At 39.9% G+C, this 21,685-nt stretch overlaps 2 protein-coding genes across 3 annotated transcripts; one reads left to right on the top strand and one right to left on the bottom strand.

The window, feature by feature from the left end:
* The first annotated feature begins 1,398 nt into the window (after nt 1-1,398).
* Nucleotides 1,399-17,240, top strand: LOC121573959 (zinc finger protein ZPR1). Of its 2 annotated transcripts, XM_041886376.2 has the most exons (14): nt 1,399-1,674; nt 1,800-1,961; nt 7,447-7,537; nt 9,793-9,863; nt 9,946-10,032; nt 10,222-10,344; nt 10,596-10,649; nt 10,737-10,803; nt 13,586-13,656; nt 13,774-13,863; nt 14,542-14,652; nt 15,101-15,190; nt 16,099-16,164; nt 16,476-17,240. In XM_041886376.2, the coding sequence occupies exons 1-14, from the start codon at nt 1,555-1,557 to the stop codon at nt 16,590-16,592; spliced, it is 1,320 nt and encodes a 439-aa protein (XP_041742310.1). In that variant the 5' UTR covers nt 1,399-1,554; the 3' UTR covers nt 16,593-17,240. The 2 variants fall into 2 exon arrangements, with proteins under 2 accessions (XP_041742310.1, XP_041742311.1); XM_041886377.2 differs by lacking the exon at nt 1,800-1,961.
* Nucleotides 17,151-18,053, bottom strand: LOC121573961 (histone H2A-like). Its single transcript, XM_041886378.2, has one exon. The coding sequence runs from the start codon at nt 17,971-17,973 to the stop codon at nt 17,587-17,589; it is 387 nt and encodes a 128-aa protein (XP_041742312.1). The 5' UTR covers nt 17,974-18,053; the 3' UTR covers nt 17,151-17,586.
* Between the last annotated feature and the right edge of the window lie 3,632 nt (nt 18,054-21,685).

The following is a 21,685-nucleotide window of genomic DNA, read 5'->3' as shown; positions in this document are numbered from 1 at the left end:
CTCAATTTTAGTCTCATCTGACCAGAGTACCTTCTTCCATATGTTTGGGGAGTCTCCCACATGCCTTTTGGCGAACACCAAATGTGTTTGCTTATTTGTTTCTTTAAGCAATGGCTTAAAGAACAGGTGTATATATACTGAGATCATGTGACAGATCATGTGACACTTAGATTGCACACAGGTGGACTTTATTTAACTAATTATGTGACTTCTGAAGGTAATTGGTTGCACCAGATCTTATTTAGAGGCTTCATAGCAAATGGGGTGAATACATATGCACGCACCACTTTTCCGTTATTTGTTTTTTAGAATTTTTTGAAACAAGTTATTTTTTTATTTCCCTTCACCAATGTGGACTATTTTTTTGTATGTCCATTACATGAAATCCAAATAAAAATCCATTTAAATTACAGGTTGTAATGCAACAAAATAGGAAAAACGCCATGAGAGATGAATACTTTTGCAAGGCACTGTAAATGTAATATTTCAGTTTTTTATTTTTAATACATTTGCAAAAATGTCTTAACCTGTTTTTCCTTTGTCATTATGGGCTATTGTGTGTGGATTGATGGGGGACGAAAATAATTTAATCTATTTTAGAATAAGGCTGTAACGTAACAAAATGTCGAAAAGGTCAAGGGGTCTGAATACTTTCCGAATGCACTGTATTTGATACCATTCTCCTGATTCTGCTCCAGCCATTACCATGAGCCGGTCATCCCCAATTAAGGTGCCACCAACATCCTGTGACCCCAGCATTACCTTGTGGGTGCTGGACTTCCTGCTGAACAGGGCCAGTGGCAATATGTCAAGTTCAACAACACATCCCTTCGTCTGTGTACATCTACTGGTTATAAGGAGGGGTAAGTTGTGTAGATCTATAGGAAAATAATCAAATGTAATCCTTTTTAGATAAAAATGAAAACTGTGCAATGGGTGTGTAGGCTTTGTAGGAGCAAGCAAATGCAGTCCTGCAACCATGAAGGTCATTATCATAGATGTATTTTGTATAAAAAAGAATAGTATTAATATTTATGATTTAATTATTTATATCCATAATAAAATTGAAAAAAAATCACATTTTTGATATCGATAAATATTTACTTGATAGAAAAAAAATATATGTATTTATATAAACATATTAATTATTGATACAACAAAAAAAAAATATTGATACAAACAATTCAATGAATAAAATGGCTTTCCGATCCATCCATGTTCATTATTGTATTCTAATTCCTAATTCTATGGTGACGTCAGATTTGGGACGTCACAAGGAATTCGTTAAGAGTTTTTTTAAAACTAACAAGGCCACTTCCTGCAAAATGACGAGACGTTGATTGGGTTTTACGCATGCGCACAAAACATGTGACATTTTCCACCAAAGAAGAAGAAGCATTTCACGTTTATTTCCGGGGGTAGGGAGAAAAGCAGAGATGAAAACGTGTGTTTTGTACTGCGCCTTCAGATGTAATAGGAAGTTCCAGAAACAGCGGGCAGCATATGCAAAATAACAGTTTATTTTCTTATTGACAACTCTCGTGAAGTGAAATAATGTCCGTCATAGCAGAGGAAAATGTCCGTGGCGGTAGTGTTTTCAAAGAGATCAGTGCTGATGACGAAGACAATCAACCCACCGAAATCGAGAGTCTGTGCATGAATTGTTACCAAAATGTAAGTAGCTAGCTAGGTAACGCTAACTAGCTAGCTAACACACAGACCAGTTAATTTAACGTATGGAATTGTCTATCGCTGTATGATTGACTGTCATCCAACATGTATTATCTCAATCTTTGTAGGGAATGACACGTATTCTTCTTACGAAGATTCCTTTCTTCAAAGAAATTATCATCAGTTCTTTCACCTGCCCCAACTGCAGTTGGTCGAACACTGAAATCCAGTCAGCTGGTCGCATACAGGATCAAGGCATCACCTACACACTCAATGTCAAGTCAAAACAGGTAGCCTATCTAACTTTATTTTTATTTTTTATTATTCATAAAAAATATAAAAAATACAGTAACATGTAAAACACAACCGAACAGCCAGAGGGATTACACAAATAAATAAGGAAGAGAGAAAAATAAATAATAATAATACAAATCCACATTATATCAAATCTAATAGACATGTAACGAATACATTTTTTTGACATTTTGTTTTGTATATGTTTTAATGATGCTAAATAGTTGAGCAAATCTGCTTTTTTTTTTTTTTAAGGGCCTTTTTCTTCATACGTTTTTATTTGTGTATGAAACATTTTCCTAATAAAATAAGAAGATTTATGACATACTGACGTTCAATTGTGGAATCAGTGTAGTAAAATAATATTTTTAACTTAGATATTTCAATGGCTAGGGAGGGCAAATGAATGGGCTGCTGCACAGTCACTATGGGAAGTAGCTACCAGATTGTAATGGGTTAATGTGATGCTCCATTATCCGTTACAGGATGGGTACTGTTTGGCGTAGCACAGAGTTTTCAGCCAACCTAAACTTGGCGATACTATCTTCCAGTTGCAGGTGATTCATTTGAATTTATCAAATGCTCCGGTATTAAAATAAATACATGTTTTGCTCCATTAATTAATCCAACAATATGATCGAGACAGGTGAGCGTCATCATGACATTAGGCACTTTGGGGTGGACCCTCCTGTCTCAATCAATGAAAGAATATTTGAAATAGACAAGATGGTGGTGTACACATTGTTGGATTACTTCATTTAGCTTACATTTATTTTAACTGAGCATTTGATAAATTAAAACAAGGCACCTGCAACTGGACACGGACATTTTAAAAGATAGATGTTTGGCCAAATAGAGAACGAAGATAGTATTGCCAAAATAAGGTTGGTCGAAAATTCTGTGCTACGCCAAACAGTACCTATCCTGTAACAGCTAATGGAGCATTACATTAGCCCGTTACAATCTGCTAGTTATATGGGAACTCTTTCTAGAACACCCAGTCAAATTTTGCATAAGATCATTTTTAAACTCTCTAAATGGTTAAACTAGTGAGAAATATACAGTGCCTTCAGAAAGTATTCATACCCCTTGACTTATTCCACATTTTGTTGTACAACATGGATTCAATATATTTTTTTCTCAGCCATCTACACACAATACCCCACAATGACACATTTTTGCAAATGTACTGAAAATGAAATACATAAGTATACACACTCCTGAGTCAATATCACCTTTGGCAGTGATTACAGCTCAGTCTTTCTGGGTAAGGATCTAAGAGCTTTCCACACCTGGATTGTGCAACATTTGCCCATTTCTTCTTTTCAAAATTCTTCAAGCTCTATCAAATTGGTTGTTGATCATTGCTAGACAACCATTTTCAAGTATTGCCATAGATTTTCAAGCAGATTTAAGTCTAAACTTTAACTTGGCCACTCAGGAACAATCAATGTCGTCTTGGTAAGCGACTCCAGTGTAGATTTGGCCTTGTTGTAGGTTATTGTCCTGCTGAAAGGTGAATTCATCTCCTAGAGTCTGGTGGAAAGCAAACGGAACCAGGTTTTCCTCTAGGATTATGCCTGTGCTTAGCTCCATTCTGTTTCTTTCTTTTTATCCTGAAAAACTCACCAGTCCTTAACAATTACAAGCGTGCCCAAAACATGATGCAGCCACCACTATGCTTGAAAATATGGAAAGTCGTACTCAGTAATGTGTTATATTGGATTTGCCCCAAACATAACACTTTGTATTCAGGTCAAAAAGTTAATTGCTTTGCCACATTTCTTGCAGTATTACTTTAGTGCTGTGTTGCAAACGGGATGCATGTTTTGGAATATTTTGTATTCTGTACCAGCTTCCTTATTTTCACTTGTCAACAGGAAACAGCGACAGCATCATTTTCAAGTTGTTTTAAGAATAAAAATGGAACTTTCAACAGTCATTTCCAATAGTATTCTAATTAATCAACTAAAAGCTGCAGAATGAATCCAGAAATGTGCTGTGATATATTTATTTTGACAATATACCAAAACTCGTGAAAACAAGTTTGTCCTGTCTAATCTAACTAGGATGCAGCTTCTTTCCCAGTTATATGCTGAACCACTGACCAGTGGTAGGCTTTGAGATGTAGTGAGCTGGCTTCCCTAATAAATCAGCCTGTGATACCGATTCTTAGTATACAGTCTGAAACAAAGCATTGCAAAAACTTGGAAAGTTTCCTTACAAGCCAGAATGTTTAATAACATTACATTTTAACTTACTCTACCGGTTGTCAGTGAGGTTGGTCCTTCAGTGGGTAGAAATTTGAGACAAAATATTCACAGGAAAGTATTATTACCCAACTTTTTAGAGCGCTGGTACTGCCGTTTACATTTCTATCACCTGGCACTTGTGCAAAACCATAAACACCTGCAAGACTTCTGTTAGTTTGCATGCATCGTGTGCATGTACGTCTTGTGCACATGGCTTTTGTCACGAGAAAATACATCTTTATTGCCACACAGTTTAATAATACCTTCCTATGGATATTTTGGCTCAAATTTCAACCTACTGAAGGACCAATCCCACGAACAATCGGCAGAGTAAGTTCAAATATAATTGTATTTTTTATTTTTTTATTTCACCTTTATTTAACCAGGTAAGCCAGTTGAGAACAAGTTCTCATTTACTACTGCGACCTGGCCAAGATAAAGCAAAGCAGTGCGATAAAACAACAACACAGAGTTACATATGGAATAAACAAAAACATACAGTCAATAACACAATAGAAAATAGAAAATATATATACAGTGTGTGCAAATGTAGTAAGTTATGGAGGTAAGACAATAAATAGGCCATAGTGCAAAATAATTACAATTTAGTATTAACACTGGAGTGATAATGTGCAGAAGATGATGTACAAATAGAGATACTGGGGGTGCAAATGAGGAAAATAAATAACAATGTAAATAACAACAATATGGGGATGAGGTAGTTGGGTGGGCTAATTACAGATGGGCTGTGTACAGGTACAGTGATCGGTAAGCTGCTCTGACAACTGATGCTTAAAGATAGTGAGGGAGATAAGTGTCTCCAGCTTCAGAGATATTTGTAGTTCGTTCCAGTCATTTGCAGCAGAGAACTGGAAGGAATGGCGGCCAAAGGAGGTGTTGGCTTTGGGGATGACCAGTGAGAGATACCTGCTGGAGTGCATACTATGGGTGGGTGTTGCTATGGTGACCAGTAAGCTAAGAAAGGCGGGGATTTACCTAGAAGGGATTTATAGATGACCTGGAGCCAGTGGGTTTGGCGACGAATATGTAGTGAGGGCCAGCCAACGAGAGCGTACAGGTCACAATGGTGGGTAGTATATGGGGCTTTAGTGACAAAACGAATGGATAGACTACATCCAATTTGCTGAGTAGAGTGTTGGAAGCTATTTTGTAAATGACATCGCCGAAGTCAAGGATCGGTAGGATATCAGTTTTATGAGGGCATGTTTAGCAGCATGAGTGAAGGAGGCTTTGTTGCGAAAAAGGAATCTGATTCTAGATTTAACTTTGGATTGGAGATGCTTAATTTGAGTCTGGAAGGAGAGTTTACAGTCTAACCAGACACCTAGGTATTTGTAGTTGTCCACATATTCTAAGTCAGACCCGCCGAGAGTAGTGATTCTAGTCGGGTGGGCGGCTGCAAGCGGCGTTCGATTGAAGAGCATGCATTTAGTTTTATTAGCGTTTAAGAGCAGTTGGAGGCCACAGAAGGAGTGTTGTATGGTATTGAAGCTCGTTTGTTAACACAGTATTAAACATTCGTGACCAACAAGGGACGTTTAGGTTTTTTTCTATGTAAGTGTGCGTGGCTAGCAACAATTGGGAATACTAGCTAGCCTGTGTCTGTCTGTACTAGCTATCATGCCACTCATTGTCATGCCAAACAGCAATGGAGTTGGCATTGGCAAGAGCACAAACAGTTCTGGGACTAGGCTAGCTCAAGATGAGCTCTTAAGGAGTGTGGGCTAGCCTACTGCTTTTCCATCCAAGATGATAAATTTTTATTTGTCACATGCGCCAAATACAACAGGTGTAGGTAGCCCTTATAGTGAAATGCTTACTTACAAGCTCTTTCCCAACGTTGTAGTCCCTACACCCAAACGAGGGCATTGCGTTCATCCACCTCTGGCCTGCTGGCTCCCCTACCTCTGCTGAAGCACAGTTCTCGCTCAGCCCAGTCAAAACTGTTCGCTGCTCTGGCACCCCAATGGTGGAACAAGCTCCCTCACGACGCCAGGACAGCGGAGTCACTCACCACCTTCCGGAGACATTTGAAACCCCACCTCTTTAAGGAACACCTGGGATAGGATAAAGTAATCCTTCTAACCCCCCCCCTCCTTACCCCACACCACCACCCCCCCCAAAAAAAGAACAAAAAAAAGATAAGAGCGTCTGCTAAATGACGTAAATGTAATGTAAAAAATAATACGAAAAAAAAACACATGAGAAATAAACCATTATGTTCAGAGGTAAACTGGCTTTGGCAGCCAAAACAGCCTGATACTCAATCTAAACTTGAATCGAATTGTGATACATTTCTAGAAACACGTCTATGAATACTTTTAATATCACATCAAAATAATTGTACAAATGCAAAATATACACTTACTGTACACTTAAATACAGTTGCAGCCGATAGTATTTTTTTTTGTACCAACACTTTTCTGGCGTCCTTCTTCCTTTACACACAGGTGTTCAGAGATGCTAGATAGCTAGAAAAGGTGTGGTGAATTTCCACAAAGGATTAAGGCCTACCCCAGTGTTTTACCAAAAAGGCTCAGACTTTTGTGTTTTCACCTCCACGGCCCTGCTCCAGTGTCTCACTGGGCCATGGCCTCTGGAACTGCTCTGACTTGGGGCCAAGGCGAGGCCACTGGTACTTTTTTGCTGGAATTTACATAACAATGGCTAACTCTGAACCTGGGTTAACCCCTTCCACTGTTAACACTTCACAAAGCAGCTGTGGTGATAATGCAGAGGTTGTTGATTCTGTCAATTCTTGTCAAACACTGATGGAAACACAGTTCCCAAAAAATAACACTAGAGCCAACATGAACATAATCACTGGCGACACTGGTGCTGTAATGGAAAAACCGTGCAACAAGATGGCCATGTGGGATTCTCGTAAAAAATGTGTATATGACCTTATTTTTGTAACCTTTTTTTTTTTTTTAAGAAGAAGAAAAAGAAAAAAATGATGATATGAAAGTAACGTTCTAAAGGTTTCCTATCTAAAACCGTAAACAATTCTCACTTGCGAAACGTTTAGACAGTGTCGGGACTGTTGTACATATTGGCCATGCCGTCGTCAATGCTTTGCATGAGAACCCAACAGGGCCCACCTAGGACCAGGCTATATAGATCCATGTTGTTTTCTGCTTACTTATATTATTTGATTATATATTGTATTATTATTATATTTAGTCTGTTTTGTTATCTTGTTTTGTAGGATATGAATCGAGAAGTTGTCAAAGCGGACAGTGCAACTACCAGAATTCCTGAACTGGATTTTGAAATCCCCCCATACACACAGAAGGGCTGTAAGTACTCCGTCAACTTTTGCTGATTTGGAAAACAATGTTCACTTTTCATGCATACGTACTACTGTCATGTTGCCACTGATTCCAGAAATTAGGGTCACCCATTGTCGGCCTGAGAATTGCTAGCTTGGTCCCAGATCTAGAGAATTCCCTTTTGTCTGTTCATCCAATAATACTGTCTTTTACTGCTGAGATTCCTCTTAGCTTTTTTACTGGAATCATTTTTATCCTTTATTTATAGAGTAGGAATGTAACGATTCACCAATATGCATCGGTCCCCTGTTCAAATGTTTAAGATATGAGTGCATCAGTCTGTGGGACCCCAAACCGATCCAAATGTAGCATGCATCGGTCAGTAAGTCGGTTCAAATGCTGATTCACTAAAACAATTTGCTCAGATTACTTTCTTTCTACCTCCCAAAATAACTAATATTTTGTGACAACTGCATCCTCTCCTTCAGTGTCGAACTAAGCATGTAATTATGTTGACACTCATTGATCTACAAGTCATTTTGCAAACCTAACAACCCCAGGCAATATCAGCAGCCTAGTCAAACTGTGCGCTGTGCACAGCTTTGTGCAGTGACCAAAGAGAGGTAGGCCTATTCCTGATCTGGCACGTCTGCGCGTCACCTTCACCATTCAAATATTTACAAAAATGTCTTGTGCAATATTAGGCTTTATTAGTTGAGTGACAACCAATGTAATTTTCTATGTAATTTCTTATCAAATGCACTGTTGAAAATTGTGTTTTACTGGAATAAAAGTAGCCTAAGCTACCACCGGGGAGACAACTCTCATCTGGCTATAGGTAGGCTACATGCTGATCGGGGCTTACATTGGATTTTATTTCGATTGTTTAGGTTCACCATCAGCAATAGTTTTGGTAGTTTTGCTTGAAACAATCAGTATATATGGTCATTTTTAGATATACAGGGTAAAGTTGATCATTTCATAACGAGGACAGCAATCACTTTTGCTACCCGCACTCAATGTTGTCTGCTGAGCGCACACTTGAATGTTGTGAAAATTCAGTGCAACTTCTGGCACTGAGGCTGTACCCGTTTTTAAATTACAGTCAAAACAGTGGCCAAGAAGGCTATTTGATCATAATGTAGGCCTACCATAGTGGCCTACCATCAAAAACAATGGAGAAAATGCATCCCATAACATTTAAACATGGAAATATCTGTTCTATCGTTCAGCCTACAGTAGCAGCCAATGTGTGGTGTTCAATGTAGGCCTACATTCCATGAGACTTTTGAAAAAAACATGTAGGGATTGACATTAACCTGTTTATCCACTTGTCATTCAGACAAAGTGACTGAAAATGTAGTTAGATGCAAGAAACCACTTTACAAAATAAAAATCATTATTATTCCCTTACAATTATTACAGGAAATCAGACAAATTATGCTATGCTCTGCCTATTGGCTACTTCGCTTATTCAAGCCTGTCTCAAATTATAACACTGCCCTGTTAAGACAGAAAGAAAGAGAGACCTGAAAATTGCTGTGGTGCGACGCTCCCCATCCAACCTGACAGAGCTTGAGAGGATCTGCAGAGAAGAATGGGAGAAACTCCCCAAATACAGGTGTGCGAAGCTTGTAGCGTCATACCCAAGAAGACTCGAGGCTGTAATCACTGCGAAAGGTGTTTCAAGAAAGTACTGAGTAAAGGGTCTGAATACCTACGTAAATGTTTTATTTTTTTTATACATTTGCAAAAATGTCTAAACCTGTTTTCGCGTTGTCATTATGGGGCATTGTCTGTAGATTGATTGAGGGGGGAAAAAACGATTTAATCCATTTTAGAATAAGGCTGTAACATAACATCATGTGGAAAAGTCAAGGGGTCTGAATACTTTCTGAATGTGCTGTATACAGTACATAATTCAAACACACACACACACAAACAGATCCAGCTCAGAGAGGCCGAGCTCCTGAGCTCCATCGGCATCAGATTTTAATTGGAAATTGAATGTGTGTATGCAACAAATGTCGCATCAATTCGTTCCTCTAATCAAACCACACTGAATCGTTGCAAACTAAAACCTATCGTTCCTGTATCGTATCGGATAATCCTTCTGGAAAGAGAAAGCTGCACATCCCTATTATACAGGTGTTTGCCGACAGCAGCACAGTGTTGTAAACTTGACTTAATTAATCCAACTGTTGTAGTAAGTGAAGCTGTATGCATTTAGGAGATGAAGAACAGTTTTACAGTACCCATCAACTTTTCCTCTTGCTCCCTAGCGCTCTCTACCATCGAAGGCCTCTTAGACCGTGCAGTTGCAGGGTTGGAGCAAGACCAGCCACTAAGAAATGTATAAGCTTTGTTTACTTTGATTTTACCAAATGCCATATGTACTTCACTGCTTGTTGACTAAATCATGTTTATGCTTGAAGGCAACTGCACCAGAAGTTGCTGTGAAAATCAATGAGTTCATTGATAAATTGAAGAAGTTGAAAGAAGGTGAAAGTGGATTCACACTGGTATGTCCAATTGTATCACTCCAGCCTCTCATCTGTGTACAAGATTGAAGTTACATGTAATTAAACATTTCTGGCTATACAATCAAGGCACAGGTTTAATCAGACCTACAATGTTCTTTTTTTACTCTGGATTTCTTTCAGAATGAACCTCTGTTTTAAGATACATGAGTATGTGTGTTGTTATTGTAGGTCATTGATGATCCATCTGGGAACAGTTTTGTGGAGAACCCCTTTGCGCCGCAGAAGGATGAGGCTCTCTCGGTCAGCCACTACAAGAGAACTCCCCAACAGGACGCCCAGTTAGGAATAAAGGCGAGTAGTTTGACTTGACACATCACTACTCCTGTAAGGGGACATATCTGTTTTAGAAAGGCAGTGCCTCGGTTGCTGTCCTCAAGATGTCTTGTGCCAATGCGTGTGGAATCCTCACAGGATAGAAGAAAACAATAGACTGCAGACGCCATTTGTAATTTGACCCATGTTCACCAGTAAACTTTTATCTAGCATAAGAAAAATGCGACTTAAAAAGAAAAAATGTATGTCCTTTTTTTGTTGTTGCTCAGGCTGAAGACGAAGAGGAAAAGCCCAGTAATGACATTGACAGTATGAGAAATGAGGTGGGATTTCCAGACATTTTGCATCAAAATATTGATTGAGTTTTTCCTCAATTTACCCTGGAGTAATATATCTAATTTCTCCTTCAGGTGTTGACATTTAATACGAACTGTCCAGAGTGCAATGCCCCAGCCTCGACAAACATGAAGCTTGTCCGTATCCTTCCCAGTCTCTGTTTGTCCCCAACAGTGGTGTAGTGGAGGGTTAACGCTAGTATTGCACGGTATACTGAAACTTCTGTACTTTTTCGGTACTACAACATGGAAAAACAGTTCGGAACTAGATTTTTTATATATTTTTTTACTTTCGGTACTTCTGTCAAATGTGTCTCAGGTCATATACGGATTGAGAGGATCGAGTGTGTCTAGTAATTTGTTTGAATCTTCTCAAGGGGGTAGTAGTAAGCTAGCCAGGCTACTTGACATAGTGCAAGCCACTTTTGAGAAGCAAGCGAGAGGAGAGCGAAAATGCCGGTGGTGCAAAGCAGTGCAGTGAAAGGGAGGTTTAGTTCCCAAACGACATACAAAACTATTTTACACATTGTAACGTTATTCTACTAGCAATTATATTCAAAATGACATTAATATGATTACAACCCAAAGGTGATGTGAAATGCACTCATAACTTCCCTATGACAGCAATTAATTTAGATTAGGCCTACTTCGTGTTTGTCTGGGCTTGCTAGCAGTAGCCAGCCAGCAGCCCTGGGTGGAGCATTGCACCTTGAGAGTTGAAAAGCGCTCTGGGAATCATGGTATGCTGTGTAAAGTCCATTGTAGAGACTTGCACTACAGAAGCGTCAGTGTTTTGTTTTTTTTATGTAGTTTTGGAACTAAAATATTAATTTAATACATTAAATTATTTAGCTGTAATGAATAATTAATCATAGGTCTAATAAATGTAATTTGACCCAATATTATGGCCATAGATGAGCAAATGAACCCTGATATGTATCAATTACATTCTACAACAGTTTAGATATATTGTAAAATGATTTTGTATGCTCTGACTCTCATGGTTTTGCATAAGGAAAATGCAAGATATTTTTCTGTTATTTAATATGGTGTTATTTTTGAAGGAAATTGTAAATATAGAATAGAAGATACTTTGGTGTTCTACCAGTTATCAACATATTGGTTCAATGTTTATTCTGTGACTAGCTAATACGCTTTCTTTTAATGTGGTTTTGGTGTTGTATCGTGATACTAAACCTGTTAGCGGTAACGAAGTCAAAATGTGGGTATCGTGACAACTCTAGTTCACACACTTAAAAGCCATTTACGCACCTTTTTCATTTTGCGCGAGCATTCCTCTCCTTTTGCAGAAAAATGCATTGAAAGTATAGGGAGCGTTACTTTAATCACTGCAATTGGCGATCAGTGTTTACCCACCTACACTACTGTTCAAAAGTTTGGGGTCACTGACCTTCTAGGCAGAGTTGCAAAGAAAAAGCCATATCTCAGACTGCCCATCTTAATCTTTTCTATTTATTGGCCAGTCTGAGATATGGCTTTTTCTTTGCAACTCTGCCTAGAAGGTCAGCATCCCGGAGTCGCCTCTTCACTGTTGACGTTGAGACTGGTGTTTTGCGGGTACTATTTAATGAAGCTGCCAGTTGAGGACCTGTGAGGCGTCTGTTTCTCAAACTAGACACTAATGTATTTGTCCTCTTGCTCAGTTGTGCATCGGGCCCTCACACTCCTCTTTCTATTCTGGTTAGAGCCAGTTTGCGCTGTTCTGTGAAGGGAGTAGTACACAGCGTTGTACGAGATCTTCAGTTTCTTGGCAATTTCTCGCATGGAATAGCCTTCATTTCTCAGAACAAGAATAGATTGACGAGTTTCAGAAGAAAGTTATTTGTTTCTGTCCATTTTGATCCTGTAATCAAACCCACAATTGCTGATGCTCCAGATGCTCAACTAGTCTCAAAAAGCCAGTTTTATTGCTTCTTTAATCAGCACAGCAGTTTTCAGCTGTGCTAACATAATTGCAAAAGGGTTTTCTAATGATCAATTAGCCTTTTAAAATGATAAACTTGGATTAGCAAACACAACGTGCCATTGGAACACAGGACTGATGGTTGCTGATAATGGGCCTCTGTACGCCTATGTAGATATTCCATTACAAATCAGCCGTTTCCAGCTACAATAGCCATTTACAACATTAACTATGTCTACACTGTATTTCCGATCAATTTGATATTTTAATGGACAAAAAAAAATGCTTTTCTTTCAAAAACAAGGACATTTCTAAGTGACCCCAAACGTTTGAACGGTAGTGTATATTTTTACCACTACTTCACTGGTCCCCAGTCAGTGGTGGAAAAAGTATGCAATTGTCATATTTGAGTAAACATATAGATACCTTTTTAATAGAAAGTTACTCAAGTGAAAGTCACCCAGTAAAATACTACTTGAATAAAAGTCTAAAAATATTTGGTTTTAAATATACTTAAGTACCAAAATTAAAAGTATGTCATTTAAAATTCCTTATATTAAGCAAAGCAGATGGCACCATTTTCTTGTTTTTTAAATGTACGGATAGCCAGGGGTACACTCCAACACTCAGACATCATTTACAAACGATGCATTTGTGTTTAGTGAGTCTGCCAGATCAGAGGCAGTAGGGATGGCCACGTGTTCTCTTGATAAGTGCGTGAATTGGACCATTTTCCTGTCCTGCTAAGCACTCAACATGTAACGAGTACTTTTGGGTGTCAGGGAAAATGTATGGAGTAAAAAGTACATTATTCTCTTTAGGAATGTAGTGAAGGCGAAGTTTTCAAAAATATAAATGGTAAAGTACAGATACCCAAAAAAAACTACTTTAGTACCTTCAAGTATTTTTACACCACTGTCCCCAGTAGTGTCCTATGATAAAGGTGGTGTATAATGTTTCAATTTGCAAGGTGCAGGTATCCTCCTTTACAATTCCTCAGAAATCCCCCATTTCAAAGAAGTCATTATCATGGCAACAAACTGTGATGACTGTGGACATCGAACCAACGAAGTAAGTTTCCTCTTTTTTTATCATTAATTCATTGTCAGGCACATTTTATTTTCAAGGCATATTCATAGATTGCAAATATCCTAATATGATTGCATGACTATCTACTCTGTGGTTAAGGTGAAATCTGGTGGCGCCACAGAAGAGCTGGGCACGAAGATAACCCTTCACCTCACTGACTTGTCTGACATGTCCAGAGATCTTCTCAAGGTAGCCCCCTCCATTGTACTGCCTGTCTTTTATCTGGCATTCACTAGTTTTACTGTAGCATTGCATTAGCCTGGTCCCAGGGCTGTTTGTGCTTTTTCCAACTCAATTACTGCCATTGTCAAGCCAAACAATACATACACCAGGGATCATCAACTAGATTCAGCCGCGGGCTAAAAAAAAATATTGAGTGGATGGTCAGGGGGACGGAACATAATTACAAATAATTTGTAGACTAAAAATGTACCGCAAGAAACCCAAACCAATATATTTGACTAAAACATAATCATTTGTATACGATCACATATACAGTATCTCTCTATTATGCGTGGGAATACTTTGGAACAGATTTCCAAAATTAAAATCACTTGGAGCTAATTTGCTGGTGTTTTTCCAGTCTTTTATTTCCAACAATAAAAAATAAAACAACTTGGGGGGCCAAATAAAATCACCCTCGGGCCAAATCAAAGGACTTGTTTCCATTGTGGGCCTCGAATAAAGCATACAAAGAGGAACATGGAACTTTTTCACAGAAGAGCATTCCTATTCCTGAATCATGATGGAGTTGATTCAACAATACACAAAAATGTATGCATGCATGACTAAGTCGCTTTGGATAAAAGCGTCTGCTAAATGGCATATTATATTATTATATATTATATGTTGTGGTTGTTTGTGCAGTCGGAGACATGTAGCATCCTCATACCTGAGCTGGAATTTGAGTTGGGGATGGCAGCTGTCGGCGGCAAATTCACCACCTTGGAGGGACTCCTCAAAGACATCAAAGATCTGGTAAACCCTTTTAATGCTTTATTCAGTCGGTTGAGAAGGAGAGGGGGAAATGGATGAAGGGGAGACATATTATGAAGGGTGCACACAGGGATTGAACTCCAGTCTCCAGTGGAGAGTTGTATATTTTTTAACGCCGGTTGTGTTCCACTGGCTCTGCACCTGGGCTGATGTGCTGTAATTCCAAGGCAGCGATGCACAACTCCAGTCCTTGAGGGATGCTGTTTCTGCTGATTTCATTTTCACCTCTTTAATTAGTGACTGATTTAGACCTGTGAAGCCAGATGTGGCCAATCATTTACATTAATTGATTAGTTAAATTCTAGGTAGAAACCAAAACCAGCAGGACTGCCGTCCTCAAGGATTTGAGGTGTGCATCCCTGGTCTATGATCTCTTTCATTCTGCTATTTTGAATTCATGTTTTTCCTCCACCACTTTGTTTTCCTCCAGATTGTTTCCAAAAATCCATTCACTTGTGGAGACAGCTCCACTTCAGATCGAACAGAGAAACTGAAGCTTTTTGGCCAGAAGATTGACAAGGTTAGAGGCATAAAATTATTGAATAAGCCTATCACTAATGTTTTGTTTGGAACTAGTTTTGGTCCCACTTTACATCTATAACCTAAGTGTAATTACACATCCCAAAGTACTTACAACTGTTAGTGATGTGTGGAATTACACATGTTTTTACATTTATTTGCATTTGATTTTTGGAACTTACTCAGACTAACTTATTGTCTCACTCTAGAATTGTTGTTTAAGATCCATTCGATACATTATCTCCATTTTGAGTTTATTGCAATTCTTTGAAACTGAACGTGACCAACTGGTATAACAGTTGTAAATACTAACAATGTGTAACTACACTGTAAATGCATTGTAACTACCATGTAAATATAGAGCTTTTCGGACATTTAATGTATTGGTACCCTAGTTTTATAGTTTAACTAGGAGGCATTTATTCAGCTATTTTATACAGTAAGTGTATACTGGCCCTCAATCATCAAACAACTGTTAGTATGACGTTTTTGTACATTTGAGTCATTTAGCAGACACTTCTCCAGAGCGACTTACAGGAGCAATTAGGGTTAAGTGCCTTGCTCAAGGGCACATCAACAGATTTTTCACCTAGTCAGCTCGGGGATTCGAACCAGTGATCTTTTGGTTACTGGACCAGCGCTCTTAACCGCTAGGCTACCCGCCCTGCAGAAATGTTATTTAGACTTCAGAAAAGCTCAAGCAAGAATTTCACATTTGATTGATCAAACTTGAGTGAACTGCTTATTAGGGTGCATATGCTGTATCTGATAAGATGTTTGGCTAGGCAACAAAGTAGTAGTGTTGAATGGAGAACAGTCTGGCACCCATGCTGAAACTGTTGTATTTAAAAGTTCAATGGAGGCTGGAGTCGGACTTTAAAACGCCTCTTCTTTTGAAAAATACTATAGATCATGGCGGGAGACATGGACGTTCACATTGTTCTCGATGACCCTGCAGGGAACAGCTATCTCCAGGTATGAGAACACTTCTCTTTCTCAGATCTTTAAAGGGATAGTTTGGGATTTTGTATCTGCGTTCAGTATGAAGGAATGAAGAGGTAGTTTCGCGAGCCAATGCTAACTAGTGTTAGTGTAAATACCAGTCATTACGCCAACACTAGTTAGAAACAGATATGGTATCCCTTTAAGGTTCAAACACGTAGTCTCCTCTCAGTGGATTAATTTGTCAGTTTCATGAATCACATTTTACATTTCCCGCCCTTGTTCATTAACATACTGTCTGAATGTAGTGAATTGGAATGTATTTGTATCATGTTTGTCTGCAGAATGTCTATGCCCCTGACCCAGACCCAGAGATGACAACTGAGAAGTACACCAGGACCTTTGAGCAGAACGAAGACCTTGGTCTGAATGACATGAAGACAGAGGGCTATCAGGAGTAAGGACATCTGCAGCAGATGGGATGATCTTACAAAAACAACGCTTTCTATGGAAATTAATTTGAGACATTTGCCCTCACTGAAGTTCACAAGGATATGTGGTCCAGATGTCTTGCAGTTTTGATATTTGAACACAAAATGGTTGAAAAGTGAGCACTTATTTAAAAGGAAGCAATCAATGTTTATCATTTGATTAGAAAAGTGTCATTTTTTTTCTGAGATGCACAAACATAATTAACCAATTTAAATATTTTGTGTATTTGCATATGGTTGTTTGTGGTTCTGATTCAGTTGAATTGGCCTTTTTAATGTATCTTCATGTGACAGGTTCAATGGGAATAAATAAACTAGGAATAGGCTGCTGTATAAAAATAATTTGGGCTGCTTTGTTCCATGTACAGTATTATGCGTTGTATGAATATATTACATCTATAACACATGCATAAATGCCCACAGATCTTCAAAGAACCATTTATAGATTAATTTCGATGCGCTGTGTCCTTTGTTCATGCGCTGCCTGATGGAAAGTACCCGGATTGTGAAAACAGAACAGACTGGTGATGACGTTTGTGCGCGTGCCCTGTATCAGTACAGAACATTTATTGAAATAAACAATTTCAGTCAAATAGACATTTGACTGACCTCATGACATCACTGTGTTTAGCACAAAATGTGTTGATACAGTACTACTAAATAAAAACATACAATGAAATCGCTATTGCGTTATTCACCCCACCCTCAAATGCGCCACCATTTATAGCCCAGACCCAAAAGACAGTGGCAAATTTGGTATATGTTCTACGAAAATGTCCATACATTTATATGAATTGTCCAATGACGGTGCCTGCGCATCGTGGAAACCAATAACATGAAGCATTGTCCGTCTGCAAGCATCCAGTATCGGGATGCGCTGGAATTGAAATTTGAAAAGGAGGCTCTTTATACAGAAGTGGATGGCACTTAACGGAGCTCAGGTTTTGTTGTGATCTGTAGCTGGTTACTTGCTCTTTGCTGGTTTTTCAGTCTTCTTGGGTAGGAGGACCGCCTGAATGTTAGGCAATACTCCTCCTTGCGCGATGGTGACACCACCTAAAAGCTTGTTGAGTTCCTCGTCGTTGCGGACAGCCAGCTGAAGGTGGCGGGGGATGATCCTGGTCTTCTTATTATCCCTTGCAGCGTTGCCAGCCAACTCGAGGATCTCAGCCGTTAGATATTCCAGCACAGCAGCCAAATACACAGGAGCTCCGGCACCAACACGCTCCGCATAGTTGCCTTTGCGCAGTAACCTGTGGACACGTCCTACGGGGAACTGAAGGCCAGCGCGGGATGAACGGGACTTTGCCTTCGCTCTGGCCTTTCCTCCAGTTTTGCCTCTACCAGACATGGTATTTGGATTGATAAGTGACAATAGAATAATTAACAATGCTATACAGCGAATTTCCTTTCTGCCTTTACGTAATGCAGCGGAGGATTATTGTACTAATATACCTCGAGTGTCCCTATGATTGGACGAATAGGATGGAAACACTTTAACCAATGGTGATGAACTACACCATTCAAGTGTCCAATAGCAAGAGCGCCTCTCTCCACATGGCTTTGCATTGCGATATTATATATAGAAGACAGACGTATAACGTAACGTGTCGTGTTCTATTCAGAGTATGTGAGCAGAGCGTACCCAATTTGACTGGAGCGTGGCGCGAGATTCCCAAAGGCTGGAGCGTAGGCGTTCTCGCCCATTCCAATTTCGCTCCAGTATTGCTCACTTCACGAGCACCGGGCATGCCCGGCCCAGCATGCATTTCAAATCAAATTGTATTTGTCATGTACCGAATACAACAAGTGTAGACCTTACCGTGAAATGGTTACTTACAAGCCCATAACCAACAATGCAGTTCAACATTGGTGTCTACTTGTGTGCTGCTTTAGCTACTGTCATGGAGTTCGCTAAATATTTTCATAAAGAAACTGATAAAACACACAGGTGCCAAATCAAGGTGACTTACAAAAATGAGGACCAAGAGAATGAGTGAGGTGATGTAGTGTCCACAACTAAATAATCATTGTGGAATCTAAAAAGACACGTATCTCGAAAGCGTGATGGTGTACTTACTATGTGCACATGCTAAAAGAAAGGAACGAGGTGGGTAGATAACGAAGTGTGTCATTGTAGCAAAGTATTTATTAACAAAAAATCAGATCTCTTAAACGTTTCATTCATTTTTGTTCTATATTCTATACAATAGGCCATAATTGATTTTGGCTCAATAGGCCTGGCATATTCCCATGTTCAAGGAGCTTTCCGTTTTGATTGGGTTATTTTGCCTAAAAACCTTTAGGCCTACCTATATATAAAAAATATATACTCTGCGTCTCTGCCCAGCCTGGCAAGGGTGGCCAAAAGGGTGTTTAGCATCCCCAGTGGCTCTGCAAGTGTGGAGAGGATATTCTCCACTGCTGGCCTGCTCTCGAGGCACCATCGCATGAGCCTGAAGCCACAGACTGGCCAAACGTGTTTCTAAAAATTAATTCTTAAAATGAATCCAAAGGCACTAATAATTAATTTTTCGTTTAATTTTTATTTAATTCTAAGTAAATCACAGCCTATATGCACAATGTATAGATTATAATGATTTAATACAACAAAATGTTGTTTAAATGCTGAGCGCTTTATGTACCTACCAGCCTATTGTGTCACACTCGCAAATGCTTCACAATGTATTTCTTTGTAGGCTATAGCCTTGAAATAATTGAAATAATATAGCCTAAATAATTCATTTTTGTCCCTTAGGCTCCTGACCTATTTAGAGTGTTTATATTATGTTTAATATGACATGTAGCCTATTTACGTAATTTAGCAGACGCTCTTATCCAGAGCGACTTACAGTTACTGAGTGCATACATTATTTATTTTTTCATACTGGCCCCCCGTGGGAAGCGAACCCACAACCCTGGCGTTGCAAACGCCATGCTCTACCAACTGAGCTACATCCCTGCCAGCCATTCCCTCCCCTACCCTGGACGACGCTGGGCCAATTGCGCGCCGTCCCATGGGTCTCCCGGTCGCGGCCGGCTACGACAGAGTCTGGATTCTGATGCAGTGCCTTAGACCACTGCGCCACTCGGGAGACCTTTGAAATGATGTATGCTTCTTACATTCACCTTTTCATGTTCATTCAAATACTTTTCATTCAAATCCATATGGTTTGGTTTCAATACTTCAAATCCAAATGGGTAGGTCCAGGTAGTCACAAAAATAGATGGGCGTTGGTTAAATTGTGATTTTAATGAATGGAGAAAATTTGGAGCAACAGTTTTTTTTCCCCTGTGAGCGCTGAGCGGTTTTTAGCGGAGCGGTTGGAAAGGACATTAAGCACTGGAGCTTGTGCACCGCTCCATTTCCCAGCTCCAGATCATTATTCCTCCTCCACCAAACTTTACAGTTGGCACTATGCATTGGAGCAGGTAGCATTCTCCTGGCATCAGCCAAACCCAGATTTGTCTGTCGGACTGCCAGATGGTGAAGCATGATTCATCACTCCAGAGAACGCGTTTCCACTGCTCCAGAGTCCAATTGCGGCGAGCTTTACACCACACCAGCCGACGCTTGGCATTGCGCATGGTGATCTTAGGCTTGTGTGCGGCTGCTCGGCCATGGAAACCCATTTCATGAAGCTCCCGACAAACAGTTATTGTGCTGACATTGCTTCCAGAGGCAGTTTGGAACTCGGTAGTGAGTGGCGCAGTGGTCTAAGGCACTGCTTTGCAGTGCTAACTGTGCCACTAGAGATCCTGGTTCGAATCCAGGCTCTGTTGCAGCCGGCCGCGACCTGGAGACTCATGAGCGGCGCACAATTGGCCCAGCGTCATCCAGGGTAGGGGAGGGAATGGCCGGCAGGGATGTAGCTCAGTTGATAGAGCATGGCGTTTGCAACGCCAGGGTTGTGGGTTTGATTCCCACGGGGGCCAGTATAAATAAATAAATAAATAAATATGTATTCACTAACTGTAAGTCGCTCTGGATAAGAGCGTCTGCTAAATGACTGAAATGTAAATGTAAGGACAGACGATTTTTACGCGCTACGTGCTTCAGCACTCGGCAGTCCTGTTCTGTGAGCCTGTGTGGCTTACCACTTCGCGGCTGAGTCGTTGTTGCTCCTAGACGTTTCCACTTCACAATAACAGCACTTACAGTTGACCAGGGCAGAAATTGACAAACTGACTTGCTGGAAAGGTGGCATCCTATGACGCTCTTCAGTAAGTCCATTCTGCTGCCAATGTTTGTCAATGGAGATTGCATCGATTTTATACACCGGTCAGCAACGGGTGTAGCTGAAATAGCCGAATCCACTAATTTGAAGGGGTGTCCACATACTTTTGTGTATATACAGTGGGGGAAAAAAGTATTTAGTCAGCCACCAATTGTGCAAGTTCTCCCACTTAAAAAGATGAGAGAGGCCTGTAATTTTCATCATAGGTACACGTCAACTATGACAGACAAATTGAGGGAAAAAAAATCCAGAAAATCACATTGTAGGATTTTTAATGAATTTATTTGCAAATTATGGTGGAAAATAAGTATTTGGTCACCTACAAACAAGCAAGATTTCTGGCTCTCACAGACCTGTAACTTCTTTAAGAGGCTCCTCTGTCCTCCACCCGTTACCTGTATTAATGGCACCGGTTTGAACTTGTTATCAGTATAAAAGACACCTGTCCACAACCTCAAACAGTCACACTCCAAACTCCACTATGGCCAAGACCAAAGAGCTGTCAAAGGACACCAGAAACAAAATTGTAGACCTGCACCAGGCTGGGAAGACTGAATCTGCAATAGGTAAGCAGCTTGGTTTGAAGAAATCAACTGTGGGAGCAATTATTAGAAAATGGAAGACATACAAGACCACTGATAATCTCCCTCGATCTGGGGCTCCACGCAAGATCTCACCCTGTGGGGTCAAAATGATCACAAGAACGGTGAGCAAAAATCCCAGAACCACACGGGGGGACCTGGTGAATGACCTGCAGAGAGCTGGGACCAAAGTAACAAAGCCTACCATCAGTAACACACTATGCCGCCAGGGACTCAAATCCTG

Source organism: Coregonus clupeaformis, chromosome 9 (assembly GCF_020615455.1).
Source record: "Coregonus clupeaformis isolate EN_2021a chromosome 9, ASM2061545v1, whole genome shotgun sequence".
NCBI lineage: Eukaryota > Metazoa > Chordata > Actinopteri > Salmoniformes > Salmonidae > Coregonus > Coregonus clupeaformis.
The sequence above is the reverse complement of the archived record's forward strand: the minus strand, read 5'-3'. Positions and strand labels throughout refer to the sequence as shown.

Coding starts and splice junctions, on each gene's coding strand:
- LOC121573959 (XM_041886376.2), top strand. CDS start 1,555: ATGTCCGTCATAGCAGAGGAAAATGTCCGTGGCGGTAGTGTTTTCAAA. Junction 1,962..7,446: donor TCAATGTCAAGTCAAAACAG/GTAGCCTATCTA, acceptor CTTGTTTTGTAG/GATATGAATCGAGAAGTTGT. Junction 13,657..13,773: donor GTGGACATCGAACCAACGAA/GTAAGTTTCCTC, acceptor TCTGTGGTTAAG/GTGAAATCTGGTGGCGCCAC.
- LOC121573961 (XM_041886378.2), bottom strand. CDS start 17,973: ATGTCTGGTAGAGGCAAAACTGGAGGAAAGGCCAGAGCGAAGGCAAAG.